The sequence below is a fragment of the Macaca nemestrina genome, chromosome 3, assembly GCF_043159975.1.
Source record: "Macaca nemestrina isolate mMacNem1 chromosome 3, mMacNem.hap1, whole genome shotgun sequence".
NCBI lineage: Eukaryota > Metazoa > Chordata > Mammalia > Primates > Cercopithecidae > Macaca > Macaca nemestrina.
This window is the reverse complement of record NC_092127.1, coordinates 149,643,239-149,663,178: the sequence shown is the minus strand read 5'-3', so window position 1 is coordinate 149,663,178 and position 19,940 is coordinate 149,643,239. Positions and strand designations below refer to the sequence as shown.

Here is a 19,940-nt window from a genome sequence, read left to right as displayed (position 1 = left end):
ATCAACTGGAAGAAAGAGTATCAGCGATTGAGGATCAAATAAACAAAATGAAGCAAAAAGAGAAACCAAAAGAAAAAAGAAGAAAAAGAAATGAACAAAGCCTGCAAGAAGTATAGGATTATGTAAAAAGACCAAATCTACGTCTGATTGGGGTGCCTGAAAGTGAGGGGGAAAATGGAACCAAGTTGGAAAACACTCTTCAGGATATCATCCAGGAGAACTTCCCCAACCTAGTAGGGCAGGCCAACATTCAAATCCAGGAAATACAGAGAACGCCACAAAGATACTCCTCGAGAAGAGCAACTCCAAGACACATAATTGCCAGATTCACCAAAGTTGAAATGAAGGAAAAAATCTTAAGGGCAGCCAGAGAGAAAGGTCAGGTTACACACAAAGGGAAGCCCATCAGACTAACAGCAGATCTCTCGGCAGAAACTCTCCAAGCCAGAAGAGAGTGGGGGCCAATATTCAACATTCTTAAAGAAAAGAATTTTAAACCCAGAATTTCATATCCAGCCAAACTAAGTTTCATAAGTGAAGGAGAAATAAAATCCTTTACAGATAAGCAAATGCTTAGAGATTTTGTCACCACTAGGCCTGCCTTACAAGAGACCCTGAAGGAAGCACTAAACATGGAAAGGAACAACCGGTACCAGCCATTGCAAAAACATGCCAAAATGTAAAGACCATCGAGGCTAGGAAGAAACTGCATCAACTAACGAGCAAAATAACCAGTTAATATCATAATGGCAGGATCAAGTTTACACATAACAATCTTAACCTTAAATGTAAATGGACTAAATGCTCCAATTAAAAGACACAGACTGGCAAACTGGATAAAGAGTCAAGACCCATCAGTCTGCTGTATTCAGGAGACCCATCTCACACGCAGAGACATACATAGGCTCAAAATAAAGGGATGGAGGAAGATTTACCAAGCAAATGGAGAACAAAAAAAAGCAGGGGTTGCAATACTAGTCTCTGATAAAACAGACTTTAAACCATCAAAGATCAAAAGAGATAAAGAAAGCCATTACATAATGGTAAAGGGATCAATTCAACAGGAAGAGCTAACTATCCTAAATATATATGCACCCAAAACAGGAGCACCCAGATTCATAAAGCAAGTCCTTAGAGGCTTACAAAGAGACTTAGACTCCCATACAATAATAATGGGAGACTTCAACACTCCACTGTCAACATTAGACAGATCAACGAGACAGAAAGTTAACAAGGATATCCAGGAATTTAACTCATCTCTGCAGCAAGCAGACCTAATAGACATCTATAGAACTCTCCACCCCAAATCAACAGAATATACATTCTTCTCAGCACCACATCGTACTTACTCCAAAACTGACGACGTAATTGGAAGTAAATGACTCCTCAGCAAATGTACAAGAACAGAAATTATAACAAACTGTCTCTCAGACCACAGTGCAATCAAACTAGAACTCAGGACTAAGAAACTCAATCAAAACCGCTCAACTAAATGGAAACTGAACAACCTGCTCCTGAATGACTACTGGGTACATAACGAAATGAAGGCAGAAATAAAGATGTTCTTTGAAACCAATGAGAACAAAGATACAACATACCAGAATCTCTGGGACACATTTAAAGCAGTGTGTAGAGGGAAATTTATAGCACTAAATGCCCACAAGAGAAAGCAGGAAAGATCTAAAATTGACACTCTAACATCGCAATTAAAAGAACTAGAGAAGCAAGAGCAAGCACATTCGAAAGCTAGCAGAAGGCAAGAAATAACTAAGATCAGAGCAGAACTGAAGGAGATAGAGACACAAAAAACCCTCCAAAAAATCAATGAATCCAGGAGTTGGTTTTTTGAAAAGATCAACAAAATTGACAGACCGCTAGCAAGACTAATAAAGAAGAAAAGAGAGAAGAATCAAATCGACGCAATTAAAAATGATAAAGGGGATATCACCACCGACCCCACAGAAATACAAACTACCATCAGAGAATACGATAAACACCTCTACGCAAATAAACTGGAAAATCTAGAAGAAATGGATAATTTCCTGGACACTTACACTCTTCCAAGACTAAACCAGGAAGAAGTTGAATCCCTGAATAGACCAATAGCAGGCTCTGAAATTGAGGCAATAATTAATAGCCTACCAACCAAAAAAAGTCCAGGACCAGATGGATTCACAGCTGAATTCTACCAGAGGTACAAGGAGGAGTTGGTACCATTCCTTCTGAAACTATTCCAATCAATAGAAAAAGAGGGAGTCCTCCCTCACTCATTTTATGAGGCCAACATCATCCTGATATCAAAGCCTGGCAGAGACACAACAAAAAAAGAGAATTTTAGACCAATATCCCTGATGAACATCGATGCAAAAATCCTCAATAAAATACTGGCAAACCGGATTCAGCAACACATCAAAAAGCTTATCCACCATGATCAAGTGGGCTTCATCCCTGGGATGCAAGGCTGGTTCAACATTCGCAAATCAATAAACATAATCCAGCATATAAACAGAACCAAAGACAAGAACCACATGATTATCTCAATAGATGCAGAAAAGGCTTTTGACAAAATTCAACAGCCCTTCATGCTAAAAACGCTCAATAAATTCAGTATTGATGGAATGTACCTCAAAATAATAAGAGCTATTTATGACAAACCCACAGCCAATATCATACTGAATGGGCAAAAACTGGAAAAATTCCCTTTGAAAACTGGCACAAGACAGGGATGCCCTCTCTCACCACTCCTATTCAACATAGTGTTGGAAGTTCTGGCTAGGGCAATCAGGCAAGAGAAAGAAATCAAGGGTATTCAGTTAGGAAAAGAAGAAGTCAAATTGTCCCTGTTTGCAGATGACATGATTGTATATTTAGAAAACCCCATTGTCTCAGCCCAAAATCTCCTTAAGCTGATAAGCAACTTCAGCAAAGTCTCAGGATACAAAATTAATGTGCAAAAATCACAAGCATTCTTATACACCAGTAACAGACAAACAGAGAGCCAAATCAGGAATGAACTTCCATTCACAATTGCTTCAAAGAGAATAAAATACCTAGGAATCCAACTTACAAGGGATGTAAAGGACCTCTTCAAGGAGAACTACAAACCACTGCTCAGTGAAATAAAAGAGGACACAAACAAATGGAAGAACATACCATGCTCATGGATAGGAAGAATCAATATCGTGAAAATGGCCATACTGCCCAAGGTTATTTATAGATTCAATGCCATACCCATCAAGCTACCAATGACTTTCTTCACATAATTGGAAAAAACTGCTTTAAAGTTCATATGGAACCGAAAAAGAGCCCGCATCTCCAAGACAATCCTAAGTCAAAAGAACAAAGCTGGAGGCATCACGCTACCTGACTTCAAACTATACTACAAGGCTACAGTAACCAAAACAGCATGGTACTGGTACCAAAACAGAGACATAGACCAATGGAACAGAACAGAGTCATCAGAAATAATACCACACATCTACAGCCATCTGATCTTTGACAAACCTGAGAGAAACAAGAAATGGGGAAAGGATTCCCTATTTAATAAATGGTGCTGGGAAAATTGGCTAGCCATAAGTAGAAAGCTGAAACTGGATCCTTTCCTTACTCCTTATACGAAAATTAATTCAAGATGGATTAGAGACTTAAATTTTAGACCTAATACCATAAAAATCCTAGAGGAAAACCTAGGTAGTACCATTCAGGACATAGGCATGGGCAAAGACTTCATGTCTAAAACACCAAAAGCAACGGCAGCAAAAGCCAAAATTGACAAATGGGATCTAATTAAACTAAAGAGCTTCTGCACAGCAAAAGAAACTACCATCAGAGTGAACAGGCAACCTACAGAATGGGAGAAAATTTTTGCAATCTACTCATCTGACAAAGGGCTAATATCCAGAACCTACAAAGAACTCAAACAAATTTACAAGAAAAAAACAAACAACCCCATCAAAAAGTGGGCAAAGGATATGAACAGACATTTCTCAAAAGAAGACATTCATACAGCCAACAGACACATGAAAAAATGCTCATCATCACTGGCCATCAGAGAAATGCAAATCAAAACCACAATGAGATACCATCTCACACCAGTTAGAATGGCGATCATTAAAAAGTCAGGAAACAACAGGTGCTGGAGAGGATGTGGAGAAATAGGAACGCTTTTACACTGTTGGTGGGATTGTAAACTAGTTCAACCATTATGGAAAACAGTCTGGCGATTCCTCAAGGATCTAGAACTAGATGTACCATATGACCCAGCCATCCCATTACTGGGTATATACCCAAAGGATTATAAATTATGCTGCTATAAAGACACATGCACACGTATGTTTATTGCAGCACTATTCACAATAGCAAAGACTTGGAATCAACCCAAATGTCCATCAGTGACAGATTGGATTAAGAAAATGTGGCACATATACACCATGGAATACTATGCAGCCATAAAAAAGGATGAGTTTGTGTCCTTTGTAGGGACATGGATGCAGCTGGAAACCATCATTCTTAGCAAACTATCACAAGAACAGAAAACCAAACACCGCATGTTCTCACTCATAGGTGGGAACTGAACAATGAGATCACTTGGACTCAGGAAGGGGAACATCACACACCGGGGCCTATCATGGGGAGGGGGCAGGGGGGAGGGATTGCATTGGGAGTTATACCTGATGTAAATGACGAGTTGATGGGTGCAGCACACCAACATGGCACAAGTATACATATGTAACAAACCTGCACGTTATGCACATGTACCCTACAACTTAAAGTATAATAATAATAAATTAATTAAAAAATAAAAAAAATTAAAAAAAAATTAAAAAAAAAGAAACAATATTTTACAATGATTATATGATGAACAAAGTCCAGAATTTGACCAATTTTAAGATTACCCAGTGAATGCCAAAGTTAGTAAATGGAAAGAATGCTTATTATATATATTTTCGAATACAAGTGCAAATATGTAAATAATTTCAGGCCAAGTGCAGTGGCTCACACCTGTAATCCCAGCACTTTGGGATGCTGCGGTAGGTGGATTGCATGAGTTCAGGAGTTTGAGACCAGCCTGGGCAACATGGCGAAACCCTGTCTCTACCAAGAAACAACAACAAAAAATTAGCCAGGCATGGTGGTTTGTGCCTGTAGTCCCTGATATTGGGTGGCTGAGGTGGGAGGATCGCCTGAGCCCAGGCGGCGGAGTTTGCAGTGAGCCAAGATTGGACCACTACACTCCAATCCAGGCAACAGAGAGAGACCCTGTCTCAAATGAATGAAATTAATTCCAATTTGGAGTTGATAGTCTGTGTTTATTTGCTTTTCTAGGTTGTTCTACAACATTTAATCTGATTCTCTCACTTAGCTGTGTAACCTTGGACAATTTACAAAAAGCAGCTAAACACCCAGTTTCCTTTATTATGAATGTAATAATAAAACTTACTTCATAGCACCTAGTCTTTTCCAAGTGCTAAGTAAAAGCCATTATGATTATTATTATAGGTTAATTTAATGACTATTTGCTAGAGTTTATGTTTGTCACATCAAGTCATTTCATCAACATTTGAGAACTCCTTAAAACACTGCACAATTTTTAAAATATTAAAATTACCCAGTGGAAGACCTGGTATAACTTTTTTCTCAGGTGTCCTTTTAGACATAGTCCAGATTTATTTTAATTGATTTTCATATAAACTTAAAGATGAAATGCAGTATTATAGTCAGTTATTTAATATCCATTCTAAAATGTTCCTTTGTGTTTGTGTTTCATAATAGGCTCAGGTAATTTTATGCATTTTTATGTATGTATAATATAATTTGCTTTTGTTTGGTATTGTAGAAGAAATAATGCTTACATTTTTCCCCCAGATTATTTCTGGAGCAATTATTATAAGGTTATAAAGAAATAAAGATGGGATATAAAACCATGCCTTGTTGACTTGAATATGCTAATATAAATTCCTATGAAATACAAAGAAATCAACTTACAAACAAATTATTTCTTCACAAATTTAGGGTGAAATTATGGGGGCTATTTAGCAAGTTTTTGAAAGAAGCATGTTAACATTTCTAAGTGATAATTTGGTTCTTATTTGTAAGAAGTGGTGTTTCACAAGGTGCTTAATTTTCTATAGAAAAGTATCATTTGGAATAACAAACACTAGTCTAGAAATTAATCATTTAAACTCTATTATACCCCCAATTAAGTTAGAATAAGCTATTATAGAAAACCTGACTTTCTTAAGATTGCCTTTAAAATAGGAGCCACTTGTAAGGTTTTAAAATCTGTTTTAACATAATGGAACTGTCTTGAAAAGAAGACTGTTAATCATTCAACAAATTTGAGTGCCTGCTATGTGGTAAGCACTGAGACACTCAGAGGATTTAAACTAAAAATAGATCCAATGTCTGCCATCAACGAATGTACATTATTTTCTGACCTTTAAAAATCACCATGTTGTTGATGTTAGAAGTTTCAAAATATTAGCTAATGTTAACATTTTAGGATTATCTTATAAATCCATAGAATTTCATGATTTGTGAAATGAGACCTTCAGTAGCCATCTAAGATTATAAACCTTATGTAAGACATTTTATGAAACAAAAATTTTAAATTCTTCAAATGTTCTTGAAAATATGTAATTAAACCACATTTTATTTGGTGGTTATCAGAAGTGACTGTAAATGGCAGTAAACTCTAGTATTTGAGAGGATAGACTCTGGATATACCTGCCTTGTTTCAATTTACAGGCCTATTTAGGAGCTGTGTACCATTGAACAAGTTACTTAACTTGTCAAGGCCAATTTTTTTCTAATTTGTAAAAGTAGGGCTATCGTGTTTTCATGATACCAACCACAACATTGATTCAAAAATTAAATGAGTTGATATATATATATATTTAAAGCATCTAATAAATCTTAGCTGATGTTGTGCCCAATGGTAATTCATTATTTGCTTATTATAAATAATTTAGTGTTTTATTGGAAACATACTAAAAATACCAAAAAGAAAAATTAATTCATAATCCTACCCTTTCTCTCTTTAAATATAAAGTGAAGTAGGCGTTCACATTCCCCACCCTTCATTCTTACCTCTCCCTCTCTTCCCTTACCAGCTCCCATTCTAGTGGAATCACTGTTAATCGTTCAGTGTGTATTAGTACCAACTTTTCCCAATGCTTTTGTAGCAGAGCTGTTTGCTACTGAACTTACAAAGAAACAAAATAGGCCTAGAAGCTTTCCTAAAGGAGGGATTGTGGGTGCTGTGTCCTGGTCATTGAGAGTCACACACAAGCACAAACCACCGAGGAGAAGCAAGAAGTTCTAGTTGTGCATTTAGGCTCTGGGGAAAGAAGAAAGTCCTCTTACTAGTTTTAATTATATATCAGGAAAGGAAATGTAGCCTTATATTTGCACCTCCCAACGTTGTAAATGTTCCAGGCTAGTTAAATGTGGCTGTGAGCATTGTCGTTTAACCTGTGGTTGCTTTCCCACTGGGCTCTCTGAAGCCTTCTTTATTCCTGCACTCGGACTAATGTGCTGTCCCACCTTTCTTTGCCTGATTCATTCTTGAACATCCTTTAAGACTCAGTTCAAGTGTCACTTCCTCCAGGGCCCAGTGCCCTGCCTGTTTGCTCCCATAGTAGCCTGTGGACAGCTCCCTTTTAGGAAATTGCTGTTTGTGTCTCTGTTTCAAAATTTGACCATAATGTCTCTAGAGTGGGGACCCTATCTTAATCATTTTTGTATCCTTAGCACCTAACATGGTAATTGGCATGTTAATATCAGTATGTGTTTCTAGATCTCAGCTAGCCAGAGATTGGGAAAATTAGCTAGGGTTTTGTTTTGTTTAAATCTTGGTACATGCTACAAATGGGGAAAAATGAAGTGAATTCAAATGTAAAAGTGACTTCATTTGAGTTTTGTTCTCATACAGAGAAAGAAACTTGTTCCTTAGAGCAATGTTACTTCTTATATTTGAAAGAAAATAAAATTCCTAACCCAAATGTCGAAGTCTATCTTTCTTTGGGCCTTCACAAGTTCTTAGCAAATTTCCTCCTGACTTTCTTAGATAGAAAGTAGAAAGCAGTAAGCATGAATTATGTACCTCAAATTACACCATCTATGTCTTTACCTACTTTCTTCTGACCTTAGATGAAGAGGAAATTCCCTTTCTTGTAAATAGTAATCCTTCCATCTGTATTTTTCATCTCATTCCTATTGCTTCTCTGTAGCTTCAACCAACATCTCCCCTCCCTCCTTTTTCTTCCACCATGCCTTCTGCATTGGCTTCTGCCCTGCTTCCTATGTGCATGCCCAGTTCCTTCGTCTTTACTGTCCTTTGACTTAACCTTCCGTTGCAGTGGCTACTTTCACCCCTTATTCCTTTCATAGGTAACCTTCAGGAAATATTCTACTTCAGTAACTTCATTTTTGTTTTGTTTTGCTTTGTTTTTTGAGACAGAGTCTTGCTCTCTCTCAAAAGCAGGTTGGAGTGCAGTGGTGTGATCTCGGCTCACTGCAACCTCCGACTTCCGGGTTCAAGTGATCCTCATGCCTCAGCCTCCCGAGTAGCTGGGACTACAGGCATGCACCACCACACCCAGCTAATTTTTTGTATTTTAGTAGAGACGGGGTTTCACCATGTTTGCCAGGATGGTCTCCATCTCCTGACCTCGTGATCCGCCCACCTCGGCCTCCCAAAGTGCTGGAATTACTGGCATGAGCCACCGTGCCCAGCCTCGGTAACTTCTAATTACTCCCTGATTCATAGAGATTACACTTTCTTCTTCACTCTTCCAATCAACAATTTCACATTATCATCTTTCTCCAAGACCACCAGACCTAAGAGCCAAATACTGTAGGCAGTTGGGTCTTCATCATACAGGACTCCTCTGTGAGACTTTCAACTATTGTGACTCCCTCTTATAAATTTCCTTCTTCCTTGATTTCTGTGACACCACTTATCTCAGGTCTTCTTTCACCTTACTATCACTTTGAAGACTCCCTAAGAAACCTTATCCTTACCTGGAATCAACTGCCATCTATGTACCTAGGACTTCCAAATCTACATCTTTACTCATAGTCTCCAGATCAGGACCCTCAAACTGCTGAGCAGATACTTCAAATAAAAACTTTTCAAACTGAAGTTATCTCACCTGTGATACAACCAGTTGCTTCTAAAATCTGAGACCTATGACAGCACCATCCATCACCTCATAGTACACGTTAGGAACCATAGTGTCATCCTGGATAATTCCTTTACCTGTAGTAAGTCCAAAAGCTTGTTTCTGGTATCTAATATGTCTTGATTTCATCTTGTATCTATCTGTGTTGCTATTTCCTTAATTCTGACCATCTTCATTCCTCCCCTGAATTATTTTAATAACTTACCATTGGTCTCTTGGCCATACTTCTAAATAACCTGCCATCCAATAATTCATTCATCACTCTGTCTCAGGAGTTGGCAGACAGAAGTATGGTCACATCCTTCTTTGTCTGAACCTTTGGTTGCTCTCCATTCCTATGGAATGAAATTCCTACTCCTAGATGTGGCATGGAGGACCAAACCATCAAAATAATACCCCTGCCTACCGTTTTTATCTTTGCTCTGTTACCTCCCTCTATCTAAGAATGAACCGATATGCACAGACACTAGGGAAAAGTTTGGTAAATACAGAATAAACTGTTGATTTGCCTTTCTACATAGGCCAATAAACCCTTTAGATTATCAAAGATTTCCTTTGTTGATTTCAGCCTTGTGCTTTTGGTATGTCCTGAAAATGTACTTCTTAGGTAGCCTTCTAAGCTAAATATTTCTTGAAAGAGCTGATATAATTCTGTATGGCAGAAGTTGTAAAAGTATTTGTGTAAGTTGTGATTGCTATTTAATCTGATGAAATAAAGTAAGTGTATTTTATATTTGTCACAAATATTACTTTTTTATGGATATTTGGGAGACAGTGGAGGAATAAGACAGACCTTGTTAATTTTTGTTGGTGGCATCATATGTGAAATGCTACCTGACTAGCTAACATGATACATGATTTTTTTTTTTTTTTTTTTTTTTTTGAGATGGAGTCTCGCTCTGTCGCCCAGGCTGGAGTGCAGTGGCGAGATCTCAGCTCACTGCAAGCTCCGCCTCCCGGGTTTACGCCATTCTCCTGCCTCAGCCTCCCGAGTAGCTGGGACTACAGGCGCCCGCCCCCTCACCCGGCTGGTTTTTTGTACTTTTTTTTTAGTAGAGACGGGGTTTCACCGTGTTAGCCAGGATGGTCTCGATCTCCTGACCTCGTGATCCGCCCGTCTCAGCCTCCCAAAGTGCTGGGATTACAGGCTTGAGCCACCATGATATTCTACTATACAAATGTCCTCATTTTACCCTAGGGAAAATGACATTCTCCTATACAAATGTCCTCATTCTACCCTAAGGAAAAGGCATCGTGGAGCATAATGGTAACGCATCCTATCTGCCTGACAGGAAGTGCTGAGAGCAGATGATGTGTCTTGTGCACCTTCAGATCCTTGGTACCTGACCACAGAGCAGCATGAAGAAATTGCTTTGTATCTGAATGAGCCCATCAAATGTTGATTGTAATTTTATTCCAGAATTAGACTCAAACAGCACAATGGTTCAAAATCCCACAGGAAGAAAGGTCTGAGAAATATGTTTTCGTGGCTCAGTAACTAAATTTTCAGGTGAAGCAATTGTGGAATTTAGGGGTTGCCAGTTCTGTGGCTTCCCTTTTGGCATTTTGTTTGTTTGTGTGTGTTTGTTTGAGACAGCTCTGTCGCCCAAGCTGGAGTGCAGTGGTGTGATCTAGGCTCACTGGAGCCTCCACCTCCTAGGTTCAAGAGATTCTCCCATCTCAGCCTCCCAAGTAGCTGGGATTGCAAGTGAGTGCCACTGTGCCCAGCTAAGTTTTTGTATTTTTAGTAGAGATGGGGTTTCACCATGTTGGCCAGGCTGGTCTGGAACTCCTGACCTCAGGTGATCCACCCACCTCGGCCTCCCAAAGTGCTGGGATTACAGGCATGAGTCAACTTGCCTGGCCCCTTTGAGCATTTAATAGTTTAAAATTTACCCTAATACTTAATATATACTTTAAATTGTACACACAAAAAAACTTAAAAACATTGTATGTATTTTTGGCTTGATATTCTTTTTTAAAAAATCTTTTTTTAATTATAGGAAAGAGAAAAAATACATTGACCGATGCTGGAAAGACGTTACTGTTGGGGACTTTATTCGCCTCTCCTGTAACGAGGTCATCCCTGCAGACATGGTACTACTCTTTTCCACTGATCCAGATGGAATCTGTCACATTGAGACTTCTGGTCTTGATGGAGAGAGCAATTTAAAACAGAGGCAGGTGGTTCGGGGATATGCAGAACAAGTAAGTCATATGTTCTCAGTTAGTGGCTTATTAACATTTTTTTTTCAGAAGATGACTGAGCTCATTTTCATATTACAGATTAAGAGATTTTTAATTTATTTTCACCAGGATGAATTAGAATCCCAGAAGGTTTCATTCATTTCCAGATATGCGTGGAAGTGTACTCTTTTCTAGATAAGAGGATAAAATGACTTCAGAGCTGACACACTTTAGTGGAGCACTCATATTTTTTAGAATGGAATTAAAGGAACCTAACAGAATTATTTTTCTTAAACTTAGACTTTATATCTTATTTTTAGTTGATCATTATTTCTAAAATCTGTAATTACTTATATACCAAAGCTTAAAACTTTTTTTCATGCTACATAGCTTTTAGACCCTTCTCAGTATCGTGCAGAGGGAAACAGAAACCTTGAAGTTATATTGACATGGATTTAAATGAATCACAGCTCTGCTGTTAATTACCGTGAGACTTTGGACAAGTCATTTAAACACTTTATGCCTCCTTTTTTTTAATCTTAAAATGAAAATGATGGTATCCATAGCATTGTTGTAGGATTCAAATGAAATAATATACATGAAAACATCATATATAGTGTCTAAATGTCGGTTTCCCTCCCCTTTCTCTGGAAGCACTTGAGATGAAGTATTTTACAATTTAATGATTTGTTGTTGTTGTTGTTGTTGTTTTGAGACAGAGTTTTGCTCTGTAGCCCAGGCTGGAGTGCAGTGGTACAATCTCTGTTCACTGCAACCTCCGCCTCCTGGGTGCAAACGACTCTCTTGCCTCAGCCTCCCGAGTAGCTGAGACTACAGGCGCATGCCACCACACCTGGCTAATTTCTTGTATCTTTAGTAGAGATGGAGTTTCACCATGTTAGCCAGGATGGTCTCGATCTCCTCACCTCATGATCCACGTGCCTCGACCTCCCAAAGTGCTGGGATTACAGGCGTGAGCCACTGAGCTCGGTCTATTTTTTTTTTTTTTAAACCCAAACTACTGTTAAGTCAGGGTTACTCTGTCTTACACTTATAAACCAAAAAAAAAAAAAAGTGTTTTAGCCTACCAATACCTTTATCTTTGGTAAATTTCATCTTGTCATATTGGGCCCACCTCTCTACCTATGGATTTCATTTAGATCCTCTGTGATTGATATGCCTCTTAGACTACTGTCATTGTCATTTCTGTAAGTAGTCTCCTACCAAAGACATTGGTGAAAATCCTGCACAACTTAACATTCTGTTGTACCACTACATACCCACTTTGAGTATTAATCAGCAATTAATATTTGCCATTAAAAGTAATGGCAAAAAGCATGATTCTTTTGCACTGGTCTAATACTAATCAGCACACTGTGGGTTCGTTAAGGGTGAATCTGGTGACCTCGATATTAATCCTACTATAAACACTTTCTTGTTTTGAGAACTTTGGCAAATTACTGATCCTCTTTGTATCTCTCTTTCCTCATCTGTTAATTAGGCTCAATTATTATAGTACCTACTTCATGGAGTTGTGAAGAAGAAATTAGCTAATATATTTAAAGTGCACAACAGATTTTAGTGTGTCAAAAGAACTCCATAGATATTACTCATTAGAAAATAAATCATATTATCATATAATTCACATTTTCTTGTTTTCTATTACATGCTTATTAATTATGATATATATCAATATCAATAGCATTTATCTTACTGGTCAAAGGGATATGAAAATAAAAGTAATGAAATAAGGTTGATGTGGCTTGTTTTAGGGGAATCCATACCTTAAAGGAGCTGTGCCTACAAAGGCACTTTGCTTATTTGTTCATTGTTTTCATAAAGAATTCTGAAATTATCTGTCTGATCCATTAGAAGATATTATGGATATTGATGTCTAGTTTATTTTTATGTTTTTTATCTATAAAATTTGGCTGAGATCAAATGCATATATTCTCAGAGTGTTCACATATACATTTAATCTCAAAAACCACTTATGTGATTAAAGACCAACAACAAAAGTATTTTCAGTTTTTCAGTGCTTTATCAATAAAAAGCTGCTTATGAGTAGAAGCTCTCTTCTGGAGAGTCCTGCGTGGATTTCAGTAAATGACTCAGTCATTCCCATCACCTACAGATGTTTATTAATGCTCCAGGACCATTCTAATCCCAAATATAGATCACATAATTATGCCTCTACTTTCCTTCCTTTGGGAAATTCATGATATGAACTTCATTGCAAAAAAGCCTTAGCATTATTTTAAGAACTGGTGAAAGTGATAGAACACTTCAGTATTAAGGATTTAACCTTGAATTCTTATTTTGTGATTCAAAAAACATTTTTAGGACTCTGAAGTTGATCCGGAGAAGTTTTCCACTAGGATAGAATGTGAAAACCCAAACAATGACCTCAGCAGATTCCGAGGCTTCCTGTGAGTAATACATGACGAGAACGTTTGTGGGTCTAAGTGGAATTGTGTGTTGCAATCGTACTTAATTTGATAAAGTGTTTCTGTACTTATACCCTTGTTAAATCACTAAAGGTCATAACTTTAGCCACCTACTAAAATAGTTTGGCTTATTTTAATTAATAAATATTTACACACACACATAATAATATTCATTCTGGAGGTATCTTGTGGCATCCATATCCCCTTTGCGAAGGCAGCTAGAATTTGGAGTCCTTACCTGATTTCAGGCATCAGCCCATAAGTGCACTATGGCTTTGAGCCAAGTTATCTACCCGCTTTGATCCTCAGTTTCCAGATTTTTATCTACAGTTATAAAACTTTCAGGAAAAAAAGACAATTAGACCTACTTCACAGTGTGAGAAGAGCAAAGTTCCCAAATCATTTTTTGAAATGAGAATTATCCTGATACTATTACCTTGATCCCAAAAGGGTATAAAGACATTTCATGGAAGACCAATATCCTACATGAGCATAGATGCAAAACTTCCACACAAAATTATAGCAAATCAAATCCAACTATGTATGAAAATGATAATACATTATGACCCAGTGGGACTTATTCCCCAAAAAGTAGGATTGGTTTGACATTAGAAAATAATACAATGTCATTCACCATTCTAGTACTATATTAACAAACCATATTAAATGAATCAAAAGGGAAAAAATAGGTGGTCATCTCATAGATATAGAAAAAGCATGTTACAAAATCTAACTTCCATTCCTGCAAACTAGAAGTAGAAGGGAACTTAATCTGATAAAAGGCATCCATGAAAAACCTAGAGCCAGCAGCATATTTAATCATGAAATACTTCTCCCCTGAGATCAGGAACAAGACAAACTTACACCAGAAGGTCTAGCTAGTGTAGTCAGGCAAGAAAAAGAAATGAAAGATATCAAACAAGAAAAAGTAAAACTATCTTTTATTCACAGATGGTATAATGTTCTTTGTAGAAAATCTGATGAAATCTCCAAAAATCCTTCTAGAAATAATGAGTTTAGCAATGTTGTAGTAAACAAGATCCAGATACAAAAATCAATTGTATTTTAATATGCTAATAATGAGCAGACATTGAAATTTTAAAAAATACAATTTATTATAGCATCAGAAAAATGGAATGCTTAAGTATAAGTCTGACAAAAATGTGAGCTACCTGTACACTGGACCACTAAACACTAGTGAAAAAAAATTAAAGAGCTAATTAAATGGATATCAGTTTTTCCCCAGATTTATCTATAGTCAGTGAAATCCCAATTAAAATATCAACAAGGTCTTTAAGAAATTGACAAGCTTATTTTAGAATTTAAGTGGAGATGCAAAATAACTAAAGCAATTTTGGAAAAAAAACAAGAAAAAAGCTAGAAGGCTAAAACCACATGATTGCAAGACTTATCAGAAAGGTATAATAATCAAGCCAGTGTCATTTTGGCATAAAGATAGACCAACAGATCAATGGAAGAGATTGTAGAGTCTAGAAATAGACTGACACATTTATGGACAACTGGTTTTTGACAAAGGTGCAAAGACAAATAGATGGAGAAAGGTTATCTTTTCAACAAACAGTACTGCAACAATGGGGTATTTATATTTTCAAACGTGAACTCCAGTCCATACCTCTCACCATTTACAAAAATTAACTGAAAGTGAATCCTAGACTTAAATGTACATCTACAGTTATAAAAACTTTCAGAAAAAAAAAACATGGTGGAAATCTTTTTACTTTGTATCATGCAAAGATTTCTTAGATACAACACCAAAATTACAATCCATTAAAGACAAAAATAAATAAAAGAACTCATCAAAATTTAAAATTTTGCTCCTCAAATGATACTGTTTTCACAATGAAAAGACAAGTCACAGACAGGAAGAAAATATTTGCAATCCATATATTTGATATAGGACTTCTATTCAGAATATATAAAGGCATCTCAAAACTCAGTAATAAAACAAACAACTTTAAAAACCGTCAAAAGACTTTGAACTGATGTATTTGACATATGAATGGCAAATAATTTTGTGAAAAGATGCAGGTTAAACCACAGAGCTTTACTTGCTAAAATTAAAAAGATCAAGTGTACCAAGTGTTGGCAAGGATATAGAGGAACTTGAACACTCATATGCTGCTGGTGGGAATGTAAAATAGTGCAACCACTTTGGAAAACAATTTGGAAATTTCGGAAAAAGCTAAGCATATGCCCATTATATAGCATGGCCATCCCACTCCTAGACAGTTACCCAAGAAAAATGAAAATAGTTTTCCATTCTGTGACCTGTATACAATGTTCATAGCAGTTTTATTTGTAATAGCCAAAAACTGGCAGAAACCCAAATGTTCATCAACAGGTAAATGGATAAACAACTCAACAAAGTAGGTTAAAATTCTAGGAAAAGTAACAGTAAGATGGAAGGAAATGTAGAATATAATAGTTGTATGTTTTAATTTTTTTGTTTTTATACGTTCAATGGTACACGTGCAGATTTTTTACGTGGGCATGTGCAATGGTGAGGTTTGGGCTTCTAGTGTACCCATCTCCCAAATGGTGAACATTGTTTCTAGTAGGTAATTTTTAAACCCTCATGCTCCTCCCACCCTCCTTTCTTTTGGCGCCCCCAGTGTCTATTATTTCCCTCCATATGTCCATGTATACCCATTTTTTAGCTCTCACTTATGAATGAGAACATGCAGTATTGATTTTCTGGTTTTGAGTTAGTTCACTTAGGACAATGAACTCTAGCTCCATCCATGTTGCTGCAAAAGACATGATTTCATTGTTTTTTATAGCTAAATAGTAGTCCATGGTGTGTGTGTGTGTATGTGTGTGTGTGTGTGTGTGTGTGTGTGTGTGTGTATCACATTGTCTTTAATCATCCATTGATGGACACTTAGGTTGATTTCATGACTTCACTGTTGTGAATAGCATGACAAGAAACGTAAGTGTGGTTGTCTTCTTGATATAACATTTTCTTTTCCTTTGGGTAGATACTCAGTAGTGGGATTGCTGGGACAAATGGTAGTTCTATTTTTAGTTCTTTGAGAGGTCTTCATACTGTTATCACAGGGGTTATACTAATTTACATACACACCAACAGTGTATAAGCATTCCTTTTTCTCTGCATCCTTGCCAACATCTGTTATTTTTTGACTTTTTAGTAATAGTCATTCTGACTGGTGTGAGATGGTATCTGATTGTGGTTTTAATTGGCATTTCTCTGATGATTCGTGATGCTGACCTTTTTTTTTAATGCTTGTTGGCCTCTTGTATGTCTTCTTTTGAGAAATGTCTGTTGATGTCCTTTGTCTACTTTTTAATGAGGTTATTTGGTTCTTTTGTAGTTGTTGATTGGTTTGAGTTCCTTGTAGATTCTGAATATTAGTTCTTTGTTAGATGCATAGTTTGCAAATATTTTCTCCCATTCTGTAGGTTGTCTGTTTAATCTCTTGATTGTTTCTTTTGCTATTTAGAAGGTGTTTGTTTTAATTAAATATGATTTGTCTATTTTTGTTTTGTTACATTTGCTTTTGAAGTCTTAATCATAAATTCTTTGCTTAGGCCAATGTCCAAAGAGTTTTTTCTGGGTTTTCTTCTAAGATTTTCATAGTTTCAGGTCTTACATTTGAGTCTTTAATCCATCTTGAGTTAATTTTTGTAGGTGGTGAGAGGTAGGGATTTCGTTTATTCTTCTACATATGTCTAGCCAATTTTCCCAGTGCCATTTATTGAATAGGGTGTCCTTTCCCCATTGCTCATTTTTGTCAACTTTGTCAAAGATCAGTTGGTTGTAGACATGTGGCTTCAATTCTGGGTGCTCTATTCTTTTCCACTGATCTATGTGTCTATGTTTTTGTAGCAGTACCATGCTGTTTTGGTTACTGTAGCCTTGTAGTGTAGTTTGAAGTCAGGTCATGTGGTACCTCCAGCTTTTTTTTTTTTCCATTCTGGATTGTTTTGGCTATTTGTACTTTTTTTGGTTCCGTATGATTGTAGAATATTTTTTCTAATTCTGTGAAAAATGACGTTGGTATTTTATAGGAATTACATTGAATCTGTAGATTTCTTTGAGCAGTATGGACATTTTTAACAATATTGATTCTTCCAATCCATGAGCATGGGATGTTTTTTCATTTATTTGTGTCATCTGCAGCTTCTTTAATCAGTGTTTTGTCCTTCTCTGTGTAGATATCTTTCACCTCCTTGGTTAAATGTATTTCTAAGTATTTTATTTTGTGTGTGTGTGGTTACTATAAATGAGATTGAGTTCTTGATTTGGTTCTCAGCTTGAACGTTATTGGTATATAGAAATGCTACTGATTTTTGTGTATTGATTTTGTGTTTTGAAACTTTATTAAAGTTGCTTATCAAGTATAGGAGTCTTTTGGAGGAATCTTTAGGGTTTTCTAGGTATAAGAACATGTCATCAGTGAACAAAGATAATTTGACTTCCTCTTTTCCAATTTGAACGCCTTTTGTTTTTTTTCCTCTTGCCTGATTGCTCTGGTTGTGACTCCCAGTACTGTGTTGAATAGGAGTGGTGAGAGTAGGCCTCTTTGTCTTGTTCCAGTTATTAGGAGGAATGCTTTCAACTTTCCCCCTTTCATTATGATATTGGCTGTGAATTTGTCATACATGACTCTTGTTATTTTGAGGTATGTTCCTTTGACACCTAGTTTGTTGAGGATTTTTTATCAGAAAGGATATTGGTTTTTATTGAGTGTTTTTCCTACATCTATTGAAATGATTATATGGGTCTTTGTTGTTGTTCTTTTTTTTTTTTTTTTTGTGAGACAGAGTCTCATTCTATTGCCCAGGCTAGAGTGCAGTGGTGTGATCTCGGTTCACTGCAACCTCCGCCTCCTGGTTCAAGCAACTCTTGTACCTCAGCCTCCTGAGTAGCTGCGATTATAGGCACCTGACACCATGCCTGGGTAATTTTTGTATTTTTAGTAGAGACAAGGTTTTGCCATGTTGACCAGGCTGGTCTCTAACTCCTGGCCTCAGGTGATCTGCCTGCCTTGGCCTCCTGAAGTACTGGTATTACAGGCATGAGTCACTGCGCCCAGCCTAGTTTTTGTTTTAAATTCTGTTTATGTGGTGAATCACATTTATTGATTTGTATATGTTAAACTATCCATCTATCTCTGGAATAAAACCATGTGATCATGATGGATTATCTTTCTGATGTGCTGTTGGCTTTGGTTTGCTAATATTTTGTTGAGGATTTTTGCATCTGTGTTCATCAGGGATATTGACCTGAAGCTTTCTTTTTTGTTGTTGTTGTGTCCTTGCCGGGTTTTTGTATCATGGTGATGCTGGCTTCATGCAATGAGTTAGGGAGCCCCTAATCTAACTCCTCTGACTTGTTGGAATAGTTTCCATAAGATGGATATCGGCTATTTTTTTGCACTGCTGAGAAAATTTGACTATAAATCCATCTGGCCCTGGGCTTTTTGTTGTTGGTGGTAGATCTTTTATCAATGATTCAATTTCATTACTTGTTATTGGTCTGTTCAGGATTCCATGCCATCTTTAAGTAGCACCAGATACAGACATCTGGTATCTGTATCTGGGTAGGGACAGAGAGGGGGCCATGCAGTGGAAAGAGGGAAAGGCTTAGTCTTAGGAGATAATGCTGGAATTAAATCTTCAAGAACGAGAAGATACCTGGCAAACAGTAAAGTGAAAAGAATGGCTGGCATTTCAGGCTGAGGGAGCAACATAGGCAAGAGCACAGAGGCCTGAGACTACAGTGTATTTGTGTTGTTCTATGTGGCTAAGTATGTCTGGAATGTAGGTGAGCAATAAGGCAGATCATGAAGAGGCCAGAACCTAAAGGGCCTTGTGTATTTTGCTTAAAATGAAACATTTATCCTAAAGTTATTGGGATTAGTATTAGAAAAATCCTTCCATGGAAATTTTAGATGGTCTTCATGAAAAGAAGTTAGGCAGCTGCCCCTCTCCCATCAGAAACATGCTCATAAGCCATCTCTTAGGATGAATCCTTTTCAAGGATCATTTCCTCTAGCTGCTGACTCTGAATAAAGTTTCCTTTTGTAAATGTCAGATTCAGGGGCTGCCGTTTCTTCACCTGAGGTCAGATCTGTCT

The 19,940-nt window shown here is 37.1% G+C and overlaps 1 protein-coding gene across 9 annotated transcripts in view; it reads left to right on the top strand.

Annotated features, from left to right (window-relative positions):
* LOC105487672 (ATPase phospholipid transporting 10D (putative)) overlaps positions 1-19,940 on the top strand; it is a 137,058-nt gene that overhangs the window by 53,690 nt on the left and 63,428 nt on the right. For all 9 annotated transcript variants that reach the window (XR_011621309.1, XM_024794705.2, XM_024794703.2 and 6 more), the window contains 2 exons: positions 11,189-11,393; positions 13,716-13,801. Coding sequence is in view for 8 of the 9 variants with exons in the window: in XM_024794705.2 (XP_024650473.2) it covers positions 11,189-11,393; positions 13,716-13,801 (291 nt within the window). In the remaining variant the exon portion in view is untranslated. The remainder of the gene's footprint in view (positions 1-11,188; positions 11,394-13,715; positions 13,802-19,940) is intronic.